General features: G+C 39.2%; 1 protein-coding gene across 2 annotated transcripts in view; it reads right to left on the bottom strand.

Moving 5' to 3' along the window:
- Nucleotides 1-15,297, bottom strand: part of LOC103458066 (uncharacterized) — a 243,167-nt gene that overhangs the window by 182,078 nt on the left and 45,792 nt on the right. For both annotated transcript variants that reach the window (XM_081603523.1, XM_081603524.1), the window contains exon 4: nt 5,868-5,929. In XM_081603523.1, the coding sequence (XP_081459649.1) occupies nt 5,868-5,929 (62 nt within the window). The remainder of the gene's footprint in view (nt 1-5,867; nt 5,930-15,297) is intronic.

Below are 15,297 nucleotides of genomic sequence, written 5' to 3' on the forward strand. Positions count from 1 at the left end.
GGTTCACCCGGTTAAATAAAGAAAATTAAAAAACGGCATACTTTATTAGCCTAAAATTTACACTGAGATGTAATTTAAAACATACTGAAATTAATAATCTAAAGTAGTGAGTGTTAAATGAATTGTAAAAACATTCTATTTTGAGCCTATATTTTTAGCACAAAATATATTTTAAATATACTTGAGAAAGTGTATATTTACACTTGGGCAAATATATATTTTGTTCACTTTGTATACTTTTATTTAATATATTAAAAGTGTATTTTTATATTGTACAATTATGTTTAAGTATGTTTAAAGTTCTAATTTCGAAATTAGTACAAGTATACTTTTAGTATACTTCAGATATATTTATAGGTTTTTATATTTATATTTATATTTATATTTATACTTAATACTTAGTATACTTAAAGTGTACTTTCACAAATTTAAGTATGTTTGAAATATACTAAAGTATACTTTTTTTTCACCTGGGTGTACCTGACTGTACCCGCCTACTTTCACCCCTGCCTCTTATCATCCATGTCATGCAAGATTCATGTTGTTGGGAACTGGGGTTTTGGCTTTTTTCTGCTGCCTTCTCTCAGTTGACCACCAGATGGAGACTGGAGACTGCAATTTCCTGGAGGGCGGGTTCGACTCCTGGATTCCACACACACCTGCAAGTTATTTACCGTCATCAGTGTGGGGTATAAGAAGAGTGAGTCGCCAGCAGTGATGGATAGTTACTTTGAAAAAGTAAATTTAATTGGATTACTGATTACGCCTTGAAAAGTAACTTAGATTACCGATTCCTTTTTTTCGAAAGCAACTAAGTTACATTAAAAGTAACTTTTTAGTTACTTTCAGCCACCTGTGAAAATTGCATTGATTTTTGCCAATACTTAATTGCAACTTATTTTATAATGGTAACATTAACAATGTGTCTCCACTTATAAGGCTGAACTGAAGGGGAGCTTGTTTAATGGTTACAACAGTACAAAAATAACTTTAGTAATTTGTGCATGTTTTTGTGTGTTCCAGTATTGTCTGGAAAACTATGAATAGGATCTTGCAGCCCCACCTCCCCCCACCTCCCCTCCCACCTCCAGCGTCCAGGTTCTGCATTATGGCCCTGCATTTGCTGTCAGAGCACAGCGCTCCTCCTGCCACTCCACAAGTCAGATGTCCCGCTGCACAGATTTGTGATACTTATCTTAATAATGGCGTTTAGTTGCACAACTTTACGGACTCGTTCATTCGTGGCTGTTTTCACGTTTATTGTGCTGTTCGTATTAGTCTCGATCAGGGCCGGACTTAGGAGGGTGTGGGTCCCTGGGTTTGAGGGAAGGTGCGGGCCCTACTTAATCATTGTCATACAGTTGCATACGTGTGTGTATATATATATATATATATATTTCCTTCCCTTGTGGAGCCGATCCTATTGACAAACCTTATCTACCTACAAGATCACAAAAATCTGCCACTGTCCACCATGAGAGAGGGCTGATGGACAGTCCCAACCACCAGGTCATCTCTCCATGCAAGGTTTACAACAGTCACTCCATGATTGCGAACTTCTTTTTTTTTTGCTACATTTTGCACACATGCTCACAAAAAAATTTCAACAAGTCAGATTTTTAGAGATCGGTAATTGGCCAGAAAATTGCTACCGGTGCACCTTTAATGAATGTAAAGATCATTACTACAAACAAAATATACTTCGTAGTTATTAAAGAAATACTTGAACATCTTGAATATGTCTATTCAACAGAGCTTTCCTAAGGAAGAAAAATTTGACAATGTTCTCTATCCATCCTCTATGTACCATATTTATCCTTCTTCATTTCTATCTTTATCTGTCTCCCTCCCTCTTTCAATTTTTATCAACTGTATCTTTCTCTGTTATTATCAGGTTTATTTCTTTACCAAATTCAGACAGTCAGGTTATTTCCCGTCTGAGAGCCAAACCTGGTCAAAACTTTTATTCGGTGATGACTGGATTTTAGCTGCTTGTCAGGGCAGGGCAGGATGCACTCTAACTAATTTGTACAGTTGGCCCTTCGCCATATAATTAGGACAGTTCCTCCCGCCACTGCTAGCTGGAAGCTAAAGTTAGTTCTGCTTTTTAACTTCGCATTGAGCAAGCGAGTAGAGCAGTCGCATTACTTTTCTGTGACTTTAACTGTTTTCTTTCTCTTTGAGTCGTTCTGTTGCTTTTTTCCACTCACGGAAAGCAGTTTCAAAGCATCATTGACTTTTAGCCAGGGGGGAAAGTAGGCGGGTACAGTCGGGTACTCCTAAAAGATTTTGTGGGGGTATGCAGTACCTGCAAAAGAGGGGAGTGGCTGTCAGCTGTAAAAAAAAAAAAACATCAATGGGTTCACTGTGCAGCCGTGAGAGCACCCACTAATCAGAGGTGATTGATTAGTTTTTCAAGAACAATCTAAAACACGACTTAATAAGTTAATAAATAGCGTTTTTCCCCATTTCACATTGTTTCTGAACTGTTCGTGCTTTGCTAGAGTAGGGGTGCAATATGTCGATCGCAGAAGGTTTTGAGTCGATCTCGGCATTAGGTGATAAACTGAACACCGCCAGCGTCCCGCCAGGACATCTAATTGGTCCCCCCAGGTGCCCCCCCCCCTCCCTGATGATTTACATGTAACAGCACCAGGTCATTCCTGCATATTATTTGGAATCATTCTAAGCCAACCTAATATCTAAAGAAGAAAATCAATAAAAAATATATGAAAAGAAAATGAATAAAACTTTATATAAGTGAATTTGATAACATATATAAATAGATTTATATCAGGCGCAATACCAGCCTCCTTTACAAGCTGATATTTTTCTCCTGGATGTTTCAATGTGCTGCGCTGTGGTGCAACTCAAAGGCTAAAGCACTTCACCTGGTGGCAGTGGCGCAAAAAGTGGGCATGCAGCGCATGCAACACATAGGGACGCGCCGATGATGTGTTCACATACACTTGAGCGCCCTTAGGTTCCTTCACCTCGCGCCCATAACAGGGTAAATGTAGCGAGTTTTACCTTTCACGTACCTTCGTGTCGGTGGGGGAGTGTCGAGCATAGCGCGTTCACGTACCTTCGGGGGTGGGGGCAGGGGGGATTTATGTGTTCGCATCCACCTGAATAATATGTAGTTGCGACCCTCCCTGGTGGTGATGGTAAAACACCAATAAGCTATATACTGATCCTCCGCCAAAGAAAAAAAAAAAAGAGGGGGGGCTGACAATGTTCGTAGTTTGGAGCAGAGGTGGCGCTGGAGTTTTTTCGTTGTCCGTCAAAGATAAAAAACTATTTTATTTCCAATTTGTTGCCTTCAAACAAAGCATTTAGTATTTCTCTGCTAGAACGTTTTTGAAATCAGGTAACAATTCACGAAATGACGTGATTAGAAGACGGCAGACCTCTGATCGTTTCCTGATCCCGCATCACTTCTCTCAGCGGGAGAAAAACCAGCAGAAGCGGATCAGCTGCTGGACGCTCCAAAGCCTCTGGTCCGTTAAAGCGACCAGATCAGAGATGATTCTCTGACAGATATTGTTCTTATAATGATTAATAATGAGCTCCACGATGTTCTCTGTGAGTAAAGTTGAAACTGTCTGCGCTTCATCACATTCTGGAGAGAAACCAGTGAACTGCTCTCTGTTCTTATCAAGACGAGGCTGAGGAGGGAATCTGACATATTAATTCAGTTAAGTTTTTACTGATTTAATTTTTAGACAACCATTAACTAAGCAGTGTAACTACATATTGTATATTTGGTGTTTGTCATCTCATGTTTAATCAAACTCCAATTAATCAATTGGAGTTTAACGGTGGAGCATTTATGCCCATTTATTGTCCAGCGCACTGCGCTTGTTTCTGTCTAACGCACTTTAATTTCTTTCCTCCATCAACAGTCAGCTGCTACTGTGGCTGTCAGCTGTAAAAAATAAGTTGGTTCACTGAGCAGCCGTGAGTGATTAGTTTTCCAAGAACAATCTAAAACACGACTTAATCAGTTAATGAATACCCCCCCCCCCCCCATTTCATATTGTTTCTGAACTGTTCGTGTTTTACTAGATCAGTGGTGCAATACGTCGATCCCGGAAGGTTTTGAGTCGATCTCTGCATTAGATGACAAACTGAACGCAGCCAGGACGCTGAGAACAGCATGTCCTCCTCTGACCTGAGTGAAGTTGGCCCCCCCACCTTCTTCAAATCAGACAAAATTGGTGTCAAACGTTTGTGCTACTTTTGTGCTGGTTTGTGCAGCAAAAATTTTCGTTTGTGCCGCTATCATTTTAAAGATATAAAGAAATTTTTCTAGAGGTCATCCAAGGTCAACCATCTTCAATCAGACAAAATGGGTGTCAATCAACTCAGCTACGTTTGTGCTGGCTTGTGCAGCAAAAAATTTTGTTTGTGCTGCTTTGGCTTTGAAGATATTAATGAAAGTGTAAAGGTCAAAAAGCTCTCCCACTTTTATGAAATCCAACTTTCTTTGAACATAACATTCACTGATTGTTATGTCTTTAATGTAATCTGTGCTCGTGGCGGTTGCCCCGGCAACGGGTGTGCTTGAGAGAGAGAGAGAGCAAAAAGGTAGGAATGGTTTCGAATTGATCACTTGTTTGAATTTTAACTTTGTTTACCTTTGCTGTGGCACTTTACAGCTGCTGTAGTTTCTGAACGTAGTTCACTTTGAAATGCCTTGCTGCTGAAATGTGCTATACAAATAAAATTTGATTGATTGATTGATTGAACGTTCAATAAATGACAAACTTAGACTAATGACCTCGTCCTTTGTGACTATACGTCATTTACAACAAATATCAAACATGGTAAATATGTTTCATTAAGTATTTAACAAACAAATGGCTTCTAACACGATAATTATGTGAAATTAAATTGTCTAATATTTAAAATATATATAATTTGGTGTTCTCTGGCATCTTGCTTTGAGCTCAGAGTCTGAGAGGCTTTTTCACTATCAAACTATTTATTTTTTTGCCTTTTTTAATGGAAATATTGATGTTGATGAGACTTAATAATAACCTTTTTCAACCTTTATAGCTCCACTATTGAAAATGAGGCTCTAACATTCACAAATGACATTGAAATAAAATCCAGAACCTGTTGGAGGAAAAATATCCCAACTTCACAAGATGTGCTTTTAACTTAACAGAGCTCTGTGGTTCCTCAGGGTGAGGAGGCGCCATGTTAGGAAGATGAAGTGAAAGCTGCAGGATCTTCAGAACAAACAGATCATGATGCCATAGGCTATCCCTCTATCTGGACACAGGATCAATACAACCAATTTAAAAGCTTTAGATGCTTTCCTTCTCTAACACACCTGGATCATTGACTCATTATAAGCCTCTACAGAACCGAGTTGCTGCTAATGAGAGAAGTCAACCTTTTGTCTGGGGTGTGTTTTAGCAGGGATGCATCTAAAAGTTGCAGTCTGGAGGACTGAACCTGGGAACTCCTGATTTGTACCGTCAATGTGGCCCGTTGAGGGTGGCCAATATGCTGAAGTGGCCTTCCCTGACTTAGATCAAAGCATATTCATATGTTCAAATGGCCTAGTTAAAGTCCAAACCTAAAGCCATCTGATATTATGGTGTGGGACTTGAAGACTGATGTCCACAAATGCTCTCCATCCAAATTAATTGAGTTTAAACTACTGAGTAATGAAGAAGGGGAACATTTTGGTCTACCAGCCCTAATTTCATATGCTTTGAAATTATAAAGCATAGCACTATAACTTTTGAGTTATAGTTAATAACTATAAGCGTTTTCTTCCATCTTTCAGAAAGTACAACAAGCTGTTGGGTTTGTCAGTTGAAACAGCTTTTAGACTCACAATCCAATCTTACCTTTGCCAACTGAGCATTGACCCAGTTGGTGAAAGTTCTCTTCTGGATTTGCTCTTGTTCCACTGTCAAAAAAAAAGAAATGCATAGTTAACATTAACTTACTTTCTCACAGCTGTAATAGAATTTAATCTTCTACCAAAACTTTATGTAGATGCCTGTACTTTTGGCTATAGGCCGTGCTTAATACACTTATTAATGATAAGTATTTAATTTGCTGTAAATATTTTATTTTTTCCTAATCTGTTCTATTTATGCAAAGCATTATGCACAATGGAGGAACATTTTCTCAACCTCAAGTAATTTCAAACTCTATATATGTGTTTTATTGAAATAAATGATTGTGAAGGTAATGAAAGTCCTGGAAAGTCATTGTTGAAGCATTTTTTAAATGTATAAAGTATGTCCAGTAATTCATGGTTGTGAAATTATTTAGCTTTGTAGGGATAATTGAACAAATATTGTGACTGATGCTATTAGCCCCTTAACCCTCACCGGAAGGCCCGCGTATTGTTATTCCATTGTATTTTCCACGGCTGAGATTTAAGGGTTTAAACTCTGCTTGTGTCCATTATGATGCTTTTATTGGGCAGCCTAAATCCCCTGCTTTTGATTGACATCGCATTTGACCAATAATGTTTTGAAATGGCTTTTTCTGAGCCAATAATATCCAGAGAGCGACTTGCCTGCATTCTTTCGGGATTATTTTTGACTGGTCAACTTGGAAACTAAATCTAAAACCACCGATGTGTAGCCAGCACGTGTCCTGTCATAAGGATATAAGGCATTTTGGGGTCCATCCACAAGCTGCATGCGTAACCACGCGTAATGCGTCTTTGCTTCGCCGAAGTCAGGCTGTGTTTACTGAATGCTGTAAACGGAGAGTCAAGTAGAGAGACGGTGTCAGAACGTGTCAAAACTATGGCTGTATAAATAAATCGATTCGGCGTTATTTTCCGCCCTCGGAAAGTATCAATTATTCATCCGCGAGTATCGATCCGTTAAACCATAGGGGGTCCATAGCCTTATAGCTCTTTTTAACGTCTAAGTTTGTTACGGCGTAGCAGCAAGACTCCGCCTCCCTCAGTCTCACTTTCAACTTGAGCTTAAAGTGCACATTATAAACTACACACCAGTTTTTAAATTGTGTTAATAGGCCAAGTATAACCGGAGTAATGCTAAAATTAGTAAACCATATTTTTCCGAATGTCAGAGAAATGTCAAAAGCGCCGCCATTCCCCGGCTTTTCCGGCTATGTGAGAGGGAATGAGCTTCCAAACGTACGAAACTTAACATTAGATTCCTGTGTTTTTGGACACGTAAAATCTTCAATAAATAACGATGGGCTGTATTTTGTTGAGAAGTACAGTTACAAAAAACAGAAATACAAAAAACAGTGGTCTTAATTCAAACCTCAGACTGATCCCCTGTCTAAAGGAACCTCAGACTGAAGAGCTTTCAGCCTCCGAGTCACTTAAACTGGCTCTTTTAATACCAGATCTCTCTGTTCTAAAGCTCTATTAATTAATGATTTCATCACAGAGCATAATATTGATGTTTTATTTCTGACAGAAACATGGCTGAATGACAATAATGAAGCAATCGTACTAATTGAATCAACGCCTCCTACGTACAATTTTTTAAGTGAAAATAGAAAACACAAAAAAGGAGGAGGCGTGGCTTCAATATTTAAGAATACCATAAACTGTAGTAAAATCTCTTTGGGTAATTTTATGTCTTTTGAATATCTTGGAATCGAGGTAAAAGGCCACAAACGAACTTTGACACTAACTCTATACAAAACACCAACATATGTGGAAAATTTCTTTGCGGACTTGAATGAGCTTCTATCTCTCATATGTATTGATTACGATTGTTTGATAATTGTCGGTGATTTCAACATTCATGTTGACAACCTGAAGACCGAGGGGCTAAAAAGCTCTGTAATATATTAGAGAGTTTTGGTTTAACACAACATGTCAAACAAGCAACACACACTCAGGGACACACACTGGACCTGGTTATCAGTAAGGGTGTGAATATTTCCAATGTCTCTGTAACTGATGTCGCCTGTCGGATCATTTTGCTGTTTTCTTTGACAGTTCTTTATCCGTTAACCCACTTGGACAAAAAGCTACTATCACAAAACGTACTTTCACAGAAAACACAGCAGAAACATTTAATCAAATCTACTCTTCTTCCTCACTCTTAAGTTATAGTGACATAGATAAGTTGGTGGATGATTTTCAGTGCAAACTTTCAGATATCATTGATTACATTGCCCCCACTAAAGTGAAGGTTGTGACTGGTAGGAAGAAATCTCCATGGAGAAATGCACAAGTAGTTCAATCTGCAAGACAACTCTGCCGCAGGGCCGAACGGAAATGGCGTAAAGGTCAACTGCACGTTTATTATGACATCTACAAGGAAAGACTACGTAACTATCACACAACACTAAAACATGCAAGAGAGGCTTTCTTTGCAGATGTCATAAACAAAAACACTAACAACGCTCGAGCTTTATTTGCTACTGTTGACAGGCTCACAAACCCTCCTATGACGTTGCCACCTGAACTTCAATCTATTGCCGCCTGCAACAAGTTTTCTAGTTTCTTTTCAGAGAAAATTCAAAAGATCAGAGGATTAATCTGCACATCCACTCCAAAGACAGTACTAATGCTGGCCCAAACAAAACAAATGCAGGAAAAATGACCCAATTTCTACTACGAAATTATAAAACCCTAGAAGAAATTATAAGTCAATTAAGCTTCAGTTCCTGCTGTCTGGATGTCCTACCCACACATTTCTTTAAGAAAGTCCTGCCTATTGTTGCTAATGATCTGATCCAAATAGTAACTCATCGCTCTCTTCAGGTGTTTCTCCCCCAGGCTTTGAAAGCAGCAGTTATCAAACCACTGATAAAAAAGACCAATCTGGACAAATCACTACTGCAGAATTACAGGCCGATCTCCAACCTCCCATTCATCAGCAAAATTATTGAAAAAGCTGTTTTTATACAATTAAATAACTTCCTAACAATAACAAACTGCTTTGACTCCTTCCAGTCTGGTTTTCGTGCTCACCACAGCACGGAGACGGCCTAGTCAAAGTGTTCAATGACATCCATATAAATACAGACTGTGGGAGAACCACAGTGCTGGTTCTGTTGGACCTCAGTGTTGATCAGGACATTTTACTGAATCGACTGGAGAGTTGGGTCGGACTCTCCGGTCCAGTGCTCAACTGGTTTGAATCTTACATAAAGAACAGGGATTTCTTTGTTTCAAACGGAAACTTCTCATCAGAGAGGTCAAAGGTCACATGTGGGGTACCCCAAGGTTCAATCCTAGGACCCCTTCTTTTTAATATTTATATTCTCCCACTAGCTAAGGTTATAACAGGACATAGGATTAGCTACCACAATTATGCGGATGATACACAGCTCTACATCACGATGTCACCAGGTGACTCTGAACCCATCCAATCACTGACTAGATGCTTAGAACAGATAAATGTGTGGATGTGCCAAAACTTTCTCCAGCTAAACAGAAACAAAACTGAAGTTATTATCTTTGGACCTAAAGAGGAGCGAACCAGAGTCAATGCACAGCTTCAGTTATTACAACTAAAAACCAGCAATCAGCCCGAAACCTGGGAGTAGTGATGGACTCTGACCTGAACCTTCAGAACCACATTAAGACAGTCACAAAGTCGGCCTTCTATCACCTGAAGAACATCTCCAGGGTTAGAGGACTGATGTCTCAGCACGATCTAGAGAAACTCATCCATGCGTTTATCTTTAGCCGCATTGATTATTGCAACAGCGTCTTCACAGGTCTGACTGATAAATCAATCAAACAGCTGCAGCTGATCCAGAAGCTGCTGCTGCTGTTCTGACTAAAACCAGGAAGATAGAGACATAACACCAGTTTTGAAGTCCCTACACTGGCTCCCTGTAGCTCAGAGAATAGACTTTAAAATACTGTTAGTTTATAAATCACTGAACGGTTTAGCACCACAATACCTTAAAGATCTGTTATTACTGTACCAACCATCTAGACCCCTCAGATCTTCTGGTTCTGGTTCTGCTCTGCATCCCCAGAACCAGAACCAGACGAGGAGAAGCAGCATTCAGTTTCTATGCACCACAGATTTGGAACAAACTTCCAGAAAACTGTAAAACAGCTGAAACACTGAGTGCCTTTAAATCTCAACTTAAAACCCACCTGTTTAGAGTTGCTTATGGCTAAATTAGGGTTAGTGTGGGTTTTGATGTCTTCCATCTTTTTATGTCTTTAATGTTTTTAATTTCTTCTTCTTTCTTTTCGACGTTTTAATGATGTAATGTTTTTTGTTTTTTTGTTTTTATTTTTATTTTGTTTTTTTTATTTCTTTTTAAATCTCTCTCTTTCTCACTGATTATTTCTGTTTTTATTTTCATTATGTAAAGCACTTTGAAATGCCTTGCTGCTGAAATGTGCTATACAAATAAAATTTGATTGATTGATTGATTGATTGAAGTAAAGTTGCGCAAGTAACTGTGAAAGAGAAGCGGAACGGAGCAGCTGAAAAATCAGTGAGATCGCGAAATGAATGCAAATTTCGACTGATAGCATTCACTTCGTAATTAGTTTTTAGCTTAGCGGTTTCTGTTCTGTATATAAAGGATTACCTGAAGAATGAACATGGGTTGATAACATCCGCAGCGGGCGCGAAGCGGCGCTGTGTTTTGAGCAGGAAGACGAAGAGGAAAAACCCGCAGCCGGAATCCGCGGCGCAGTGAGGATTTCCATGTTAACAATGGCTGCAGTGGCGCAACTACACATTATTCAGGTGGATGCAAAAACATAGAACGGCGCCCCCCTCCCGCGCCCCCCTCCCCCCGACCGAGGGAAGGAACGTCAGGGTGAAGGAGCGATGCCACTGAATGGCTGATCGATCATTCTTATTAGCAACAGACAAAGAGTATCAGAGACTGAGAGAACGATGAGATCCTGGCAGTCTGAGAGGCAGCTACTCAGAGATCCAAGCAGGGGAATAGCGGCGCTGCGTAGCTGCAGGGAGTCGATCACTACGGGGTGAGACGGAGCCATGACTTTAGCAGTAGAAGAAAGCAGCTTACAGCAACGGCTAACTCCGGGAGCCAAGGTAGAAAAACCTTTTCGCCCATAGTCCAAAAGACTGCATTTGTGGCTGCATTTTTACTCCAAAATGCAGCCACAGTGTCCAAAAGAAAAAACATAAATGCAATCAATCATTTGCATATTGAGAGTCTACAGAGGCTGATAAACTCTGTAGACTCAAAAGTTTAAATGGTAATTCAGGAGCAGAGTGGGGCCCACTCTGCTCCTGGATTAGGCCCCACTCTGCTCCTGAATTACCATTTAAACTTTTGAGTTTTATGTCAAATCCACATGAATTAAATAACAGAAACTAATTCTCTCACTGCATCTTTGATTCATTTTGTCCAGCTGCAGACTGTTAGACTGTCCAATCAGATTCAGGTATTGTGTAGTTGGTGCTTTTAATCAGTTTTCAGTTAACTAAATTCAAGTCTATGGAACACAAAATGTCACTAAAATCACTGTCCTCCTAAAATCTTTCAGAAAATTGTAAAATTGCACTGAATCGTATCGAATTGTATCGCTAAACAAATATCGTGATACATATCGTCTCTTTACCAGAATATTGTATATCGTATCGTATCGTGAAATTATTGTATCACTACACCCCTAGTCAAAACTGGATGTATTTCTTCAGCAGAACTTCACAACTCACGGGAGTTGTTGATTTATGGCTGTAACAGTGCTGACAAGTCTTGAGAATACCGGAAACTTTTAGTCATCTGCTGCTACAGTCAGAGCGAGGTGGGTAGAGCGTACCAAAGAGCGAGAATGGGGGGGCCGAGGGAATGGTGGCGCAGGAGGAACGGGGGGGGGGGGTTCAAAAAAGAAGGAGAGAAGGTGGGGGGCTAGTGTGTCGTTAGAAGGGTGGGAGGCAGGGCCGGGCAGAGGCCACTAAAGGGGCAGGTGCTCATTAACAAAAAAAGGCTAATCTAACTGCATTCTAGGACAGAATACTAACAAAGCCTCTCAGCTTTCAGAGTTTAATATACAATGATAAATTACAAAATTGTGAGATACAATCAAAGCTAACAAACATCTCCATAAGGAGCATAACATTATGCATATGTAAGATATTTTATTAGTAATTTCTTTCTGCAAGTCTATTGTGTTACAGGAAAGTATTGCAATATTCAAACCCGCAGTTTAGCAAGATATGTAAATCAGAGCTGGACCACCAGACATATTTTGTCTTTACATAATTACACTGTTAAAAATATAAATAAGGGCAAAATGCAAGCTTTTAGTGACTGTAATCTATAAAACAGAGCTGCCTGTTTGCTGCAGTGGAAATGAAGATGGTCCATTCAGTAAAGCAGAGCTGCATCAAACTTTAACGTGGAACTGCAGAAAAAAAAAAAAAGCAAAATGTAATTGTTAATGCTTGTCACCATGAGAAAAGACTACTGAGTTTTGCTTAAAAAAAACTTAAAAAAAATTTAAATCACACATTTTTGACTCATGAAGTGAATTTTCTTTTTTGCAAAACAAACTTATTTTTGCTTGTCAGAAATCTTTTCTTGCTATTCAAAATTTTTGTTTGTGACTCAAAGTTTTGCTTGTGATTCTCATATGACGTCTTGAGCAGGGCCTAAAATCACAACAAAAGATTTCTGATGTGTGCAAATGAAAGTTTGTTTGGTAAAAATTTGTTAATTAAAAAAAAAGTATTTTAAACCAAACTTTTTTTTTTAAAGGAATCATTACAATTCCAAAAGTTTTTATTACAATTTTATTTTACTTAACTGAGGTTAGTTTTTTTTCCATTGAATAATTGGGAAACAAATGTAACTTCATACTCCAGAAACCAGAAACTAAACTTAAAGTCTGGGTTGAGTTTTTTCCCTTTCATTAATGTCACTTTTATAACATACATTATATCTATTATGGTAATTCAGGGTGAGTTATTTTTAATTCTAAATGAATATCCTTGTTGGACTTTTATTTAAGTGTTATTCTTCTTCAAGATACATTTACCTAAAACTAGAATAAATGCAATGTACATTATGTAGCAAAGGAAATTAGAAGATCGGACATATATCCATTAAGGAGATTTTTTTGGACGCGCGATGTGCCCTTATTGCATAAGCGATACTAAAGAATGACTGATATCATTTAAGATACAGGGTAGGGGAAAAATACTGAATCGATAGATAAGAACAGTTTTTCCTCACCTGGCTGTCTCCTCCCGCTCAGTAGTTCTTCAGAGAAAGGCAGACGCAGAGGCCTGTCAGTGTCTGTTGTATTTCATTACCTCTCTGCTTAAACCGCGACTCCGAGCTGAAGCAGAAACGATACTTCAACATTTTCCATCATCTGACAAGCAGCAACTCTACTCCACTTTATTTACCAAAAACGTTTTTTTTAAATCACCAAAAACTGTTCTGTAATCTGGAACGTTCGCTACATTGAGCTCCGCAGTTAGCCGCTTTCGCATTGCGCGAGAGGCAACTGCGTCATGCGTCACGGGCAAAAGGTCAAAGGTAACAAGAAATAATAATACCAAAAAAATAAAATAAAAAATTTACCAAAAGGGCACTTGGGGGCAAGGAGCAAAAAGGGCAGGTGCTCCAGCACCCCCAGCTCCCCCCTCTGCAAGTGCCTGGTGGGAGGTGAGTGGGGGGGCAAAGGAGAGAAGTTGAGGAGGGGGCTAACGTACCGTTGAGTGCTGGGGGGGGAGGCAGCTGGACGGACAGACAGCGTATTGCAAGAAGGGGGAGGAGGTCTGACTGTATGCTAACCTCACCTGCCCCTCCAGATATGCTATGTTATTTATACAATTATAAGTAATTTCCACTATCAGTAATGTGTCTACTAGAGGATTCCTCTGGTCATTATCTTTCATTAAAGCCTCATTGATGATTGTATGTTGAAGCACTGTGGAGTTACAGTCATTTGAAGTTTGTATATCAGCTGTTGTACAAGGGTGCCATTTGGAGACTCCAGCACCTGTACATCCTCAAAAATAAACATGTCCAAAATGACATTTCTTTTTTGTGCTATTTTCATCAGTTTTGAAATCCACGAGCAGAATACTTTATTCTACAGATGTATTGTGTTTCCCAGTCCATACATTCAACACTCAATGTGCATTTAAAAGAAATAAAAAAAATCTGGGTGAAACAAAATTTTTCTATTTTGTTTGTGTTACAAACGTAATAGCTACGAACTACTCACAATTAAAGTATTTTTGACTGCAAAAATAGAAAATTGAGCTTATCTTCATAAAGAGACCAAGCTTTTGCATGTACCCCAAATTGTTCAAAAACAGCAGCTGATTTAATTTGGATATACCTTTTCAGGCATTTTTGGTGATTTAGGGGGCGAGGGTTAAGGGGTTAAATGGTTGATCAATGTTAAGAATTGATTAAAAATTGTTCATATCCTCAAAGTGTAGGAACATTCTAGCACAATGTATAAAAAAAGGGGGTGGAGGGGAGAAAAGTGTTGGTCAATTCAGCAATTAAATTCATTTTGAGAGAAAAATGGATACAGTTAATAATATATTAAACATTTCAATCTATCTTGTTATACATCATAGATTTTAAAAGTAGTTCTCAAGTAGTTTTCCCTGTCATAGTGGCCATCTTGAAAACCACAGGAAGAGTCTAGACTAGCGGTTCTCAACGTGGGTGGTACCGCCCCCCAGGGGGCGTTCAGAGGACGGCAGGGGGCGCTGGCGGACATTTTTGCAAAAGGGGGGCGCTGGGATGCCTTTGGGGGGCATTTGGTCGAAGGTAAACTTTACACCTTAAATCCACAAAAATACCAGTTTAGACTTTGAGCAACTTGGTAAAACTGTATTGTGTAACATTAAATCATGCTTGGCTGCAACTGTATCGATGGCAGCTCTTCTTCTATTCAGTGTTTGTAGCTTCATGGCTCCGCTCCGCATCAGTTCAGCGTTACACCGGCTGATGACGCTGCTGTGATTCACTTTGTCTGCATTTATGTAGGCTACATATGTTTTGGCAGTTCTGTGATCATGTCAACGCAGAAATGTATATTAAAAAGTGTTTTATTTCCGTTTGAAAGCTGCCCGCTACCATGGAAGGACAGCAGAAAATCGCTCTTGTAAACATGTAATTACTAAAATCACGACTTTGTATCCCTCTGAAAAATGAACCCATTTAAATAAAGAAATCCCTCCATGGGTGATACCACGATAGAGAGCGTTCATTTTATAGCGTTAACACGGTGCTGCAAGTGGTCCGACATGAAACGGGTGTGATGGAACAACGGTAATGTGGATTATGGCATAAAAAGAGAGAATCCGACGCTGAACAGTGAAAAATCAACACATGATGTGA

This window comes from Poecilia reticulata, chromosome 22 (genome assembly GCF_904066995.2).
Source record: "Poecilia reticulata chromosome 22, P_reticulata-male-v2, whole genome shotgun sequence".
In the NCBI taxonomy this organism is placed as follows: Eukaryota; Metazoa; Chordata; class Actinopteri; order Cyprinodontiformes; family Poeciliidae; genus Poecilia; species Poecilia reticulata.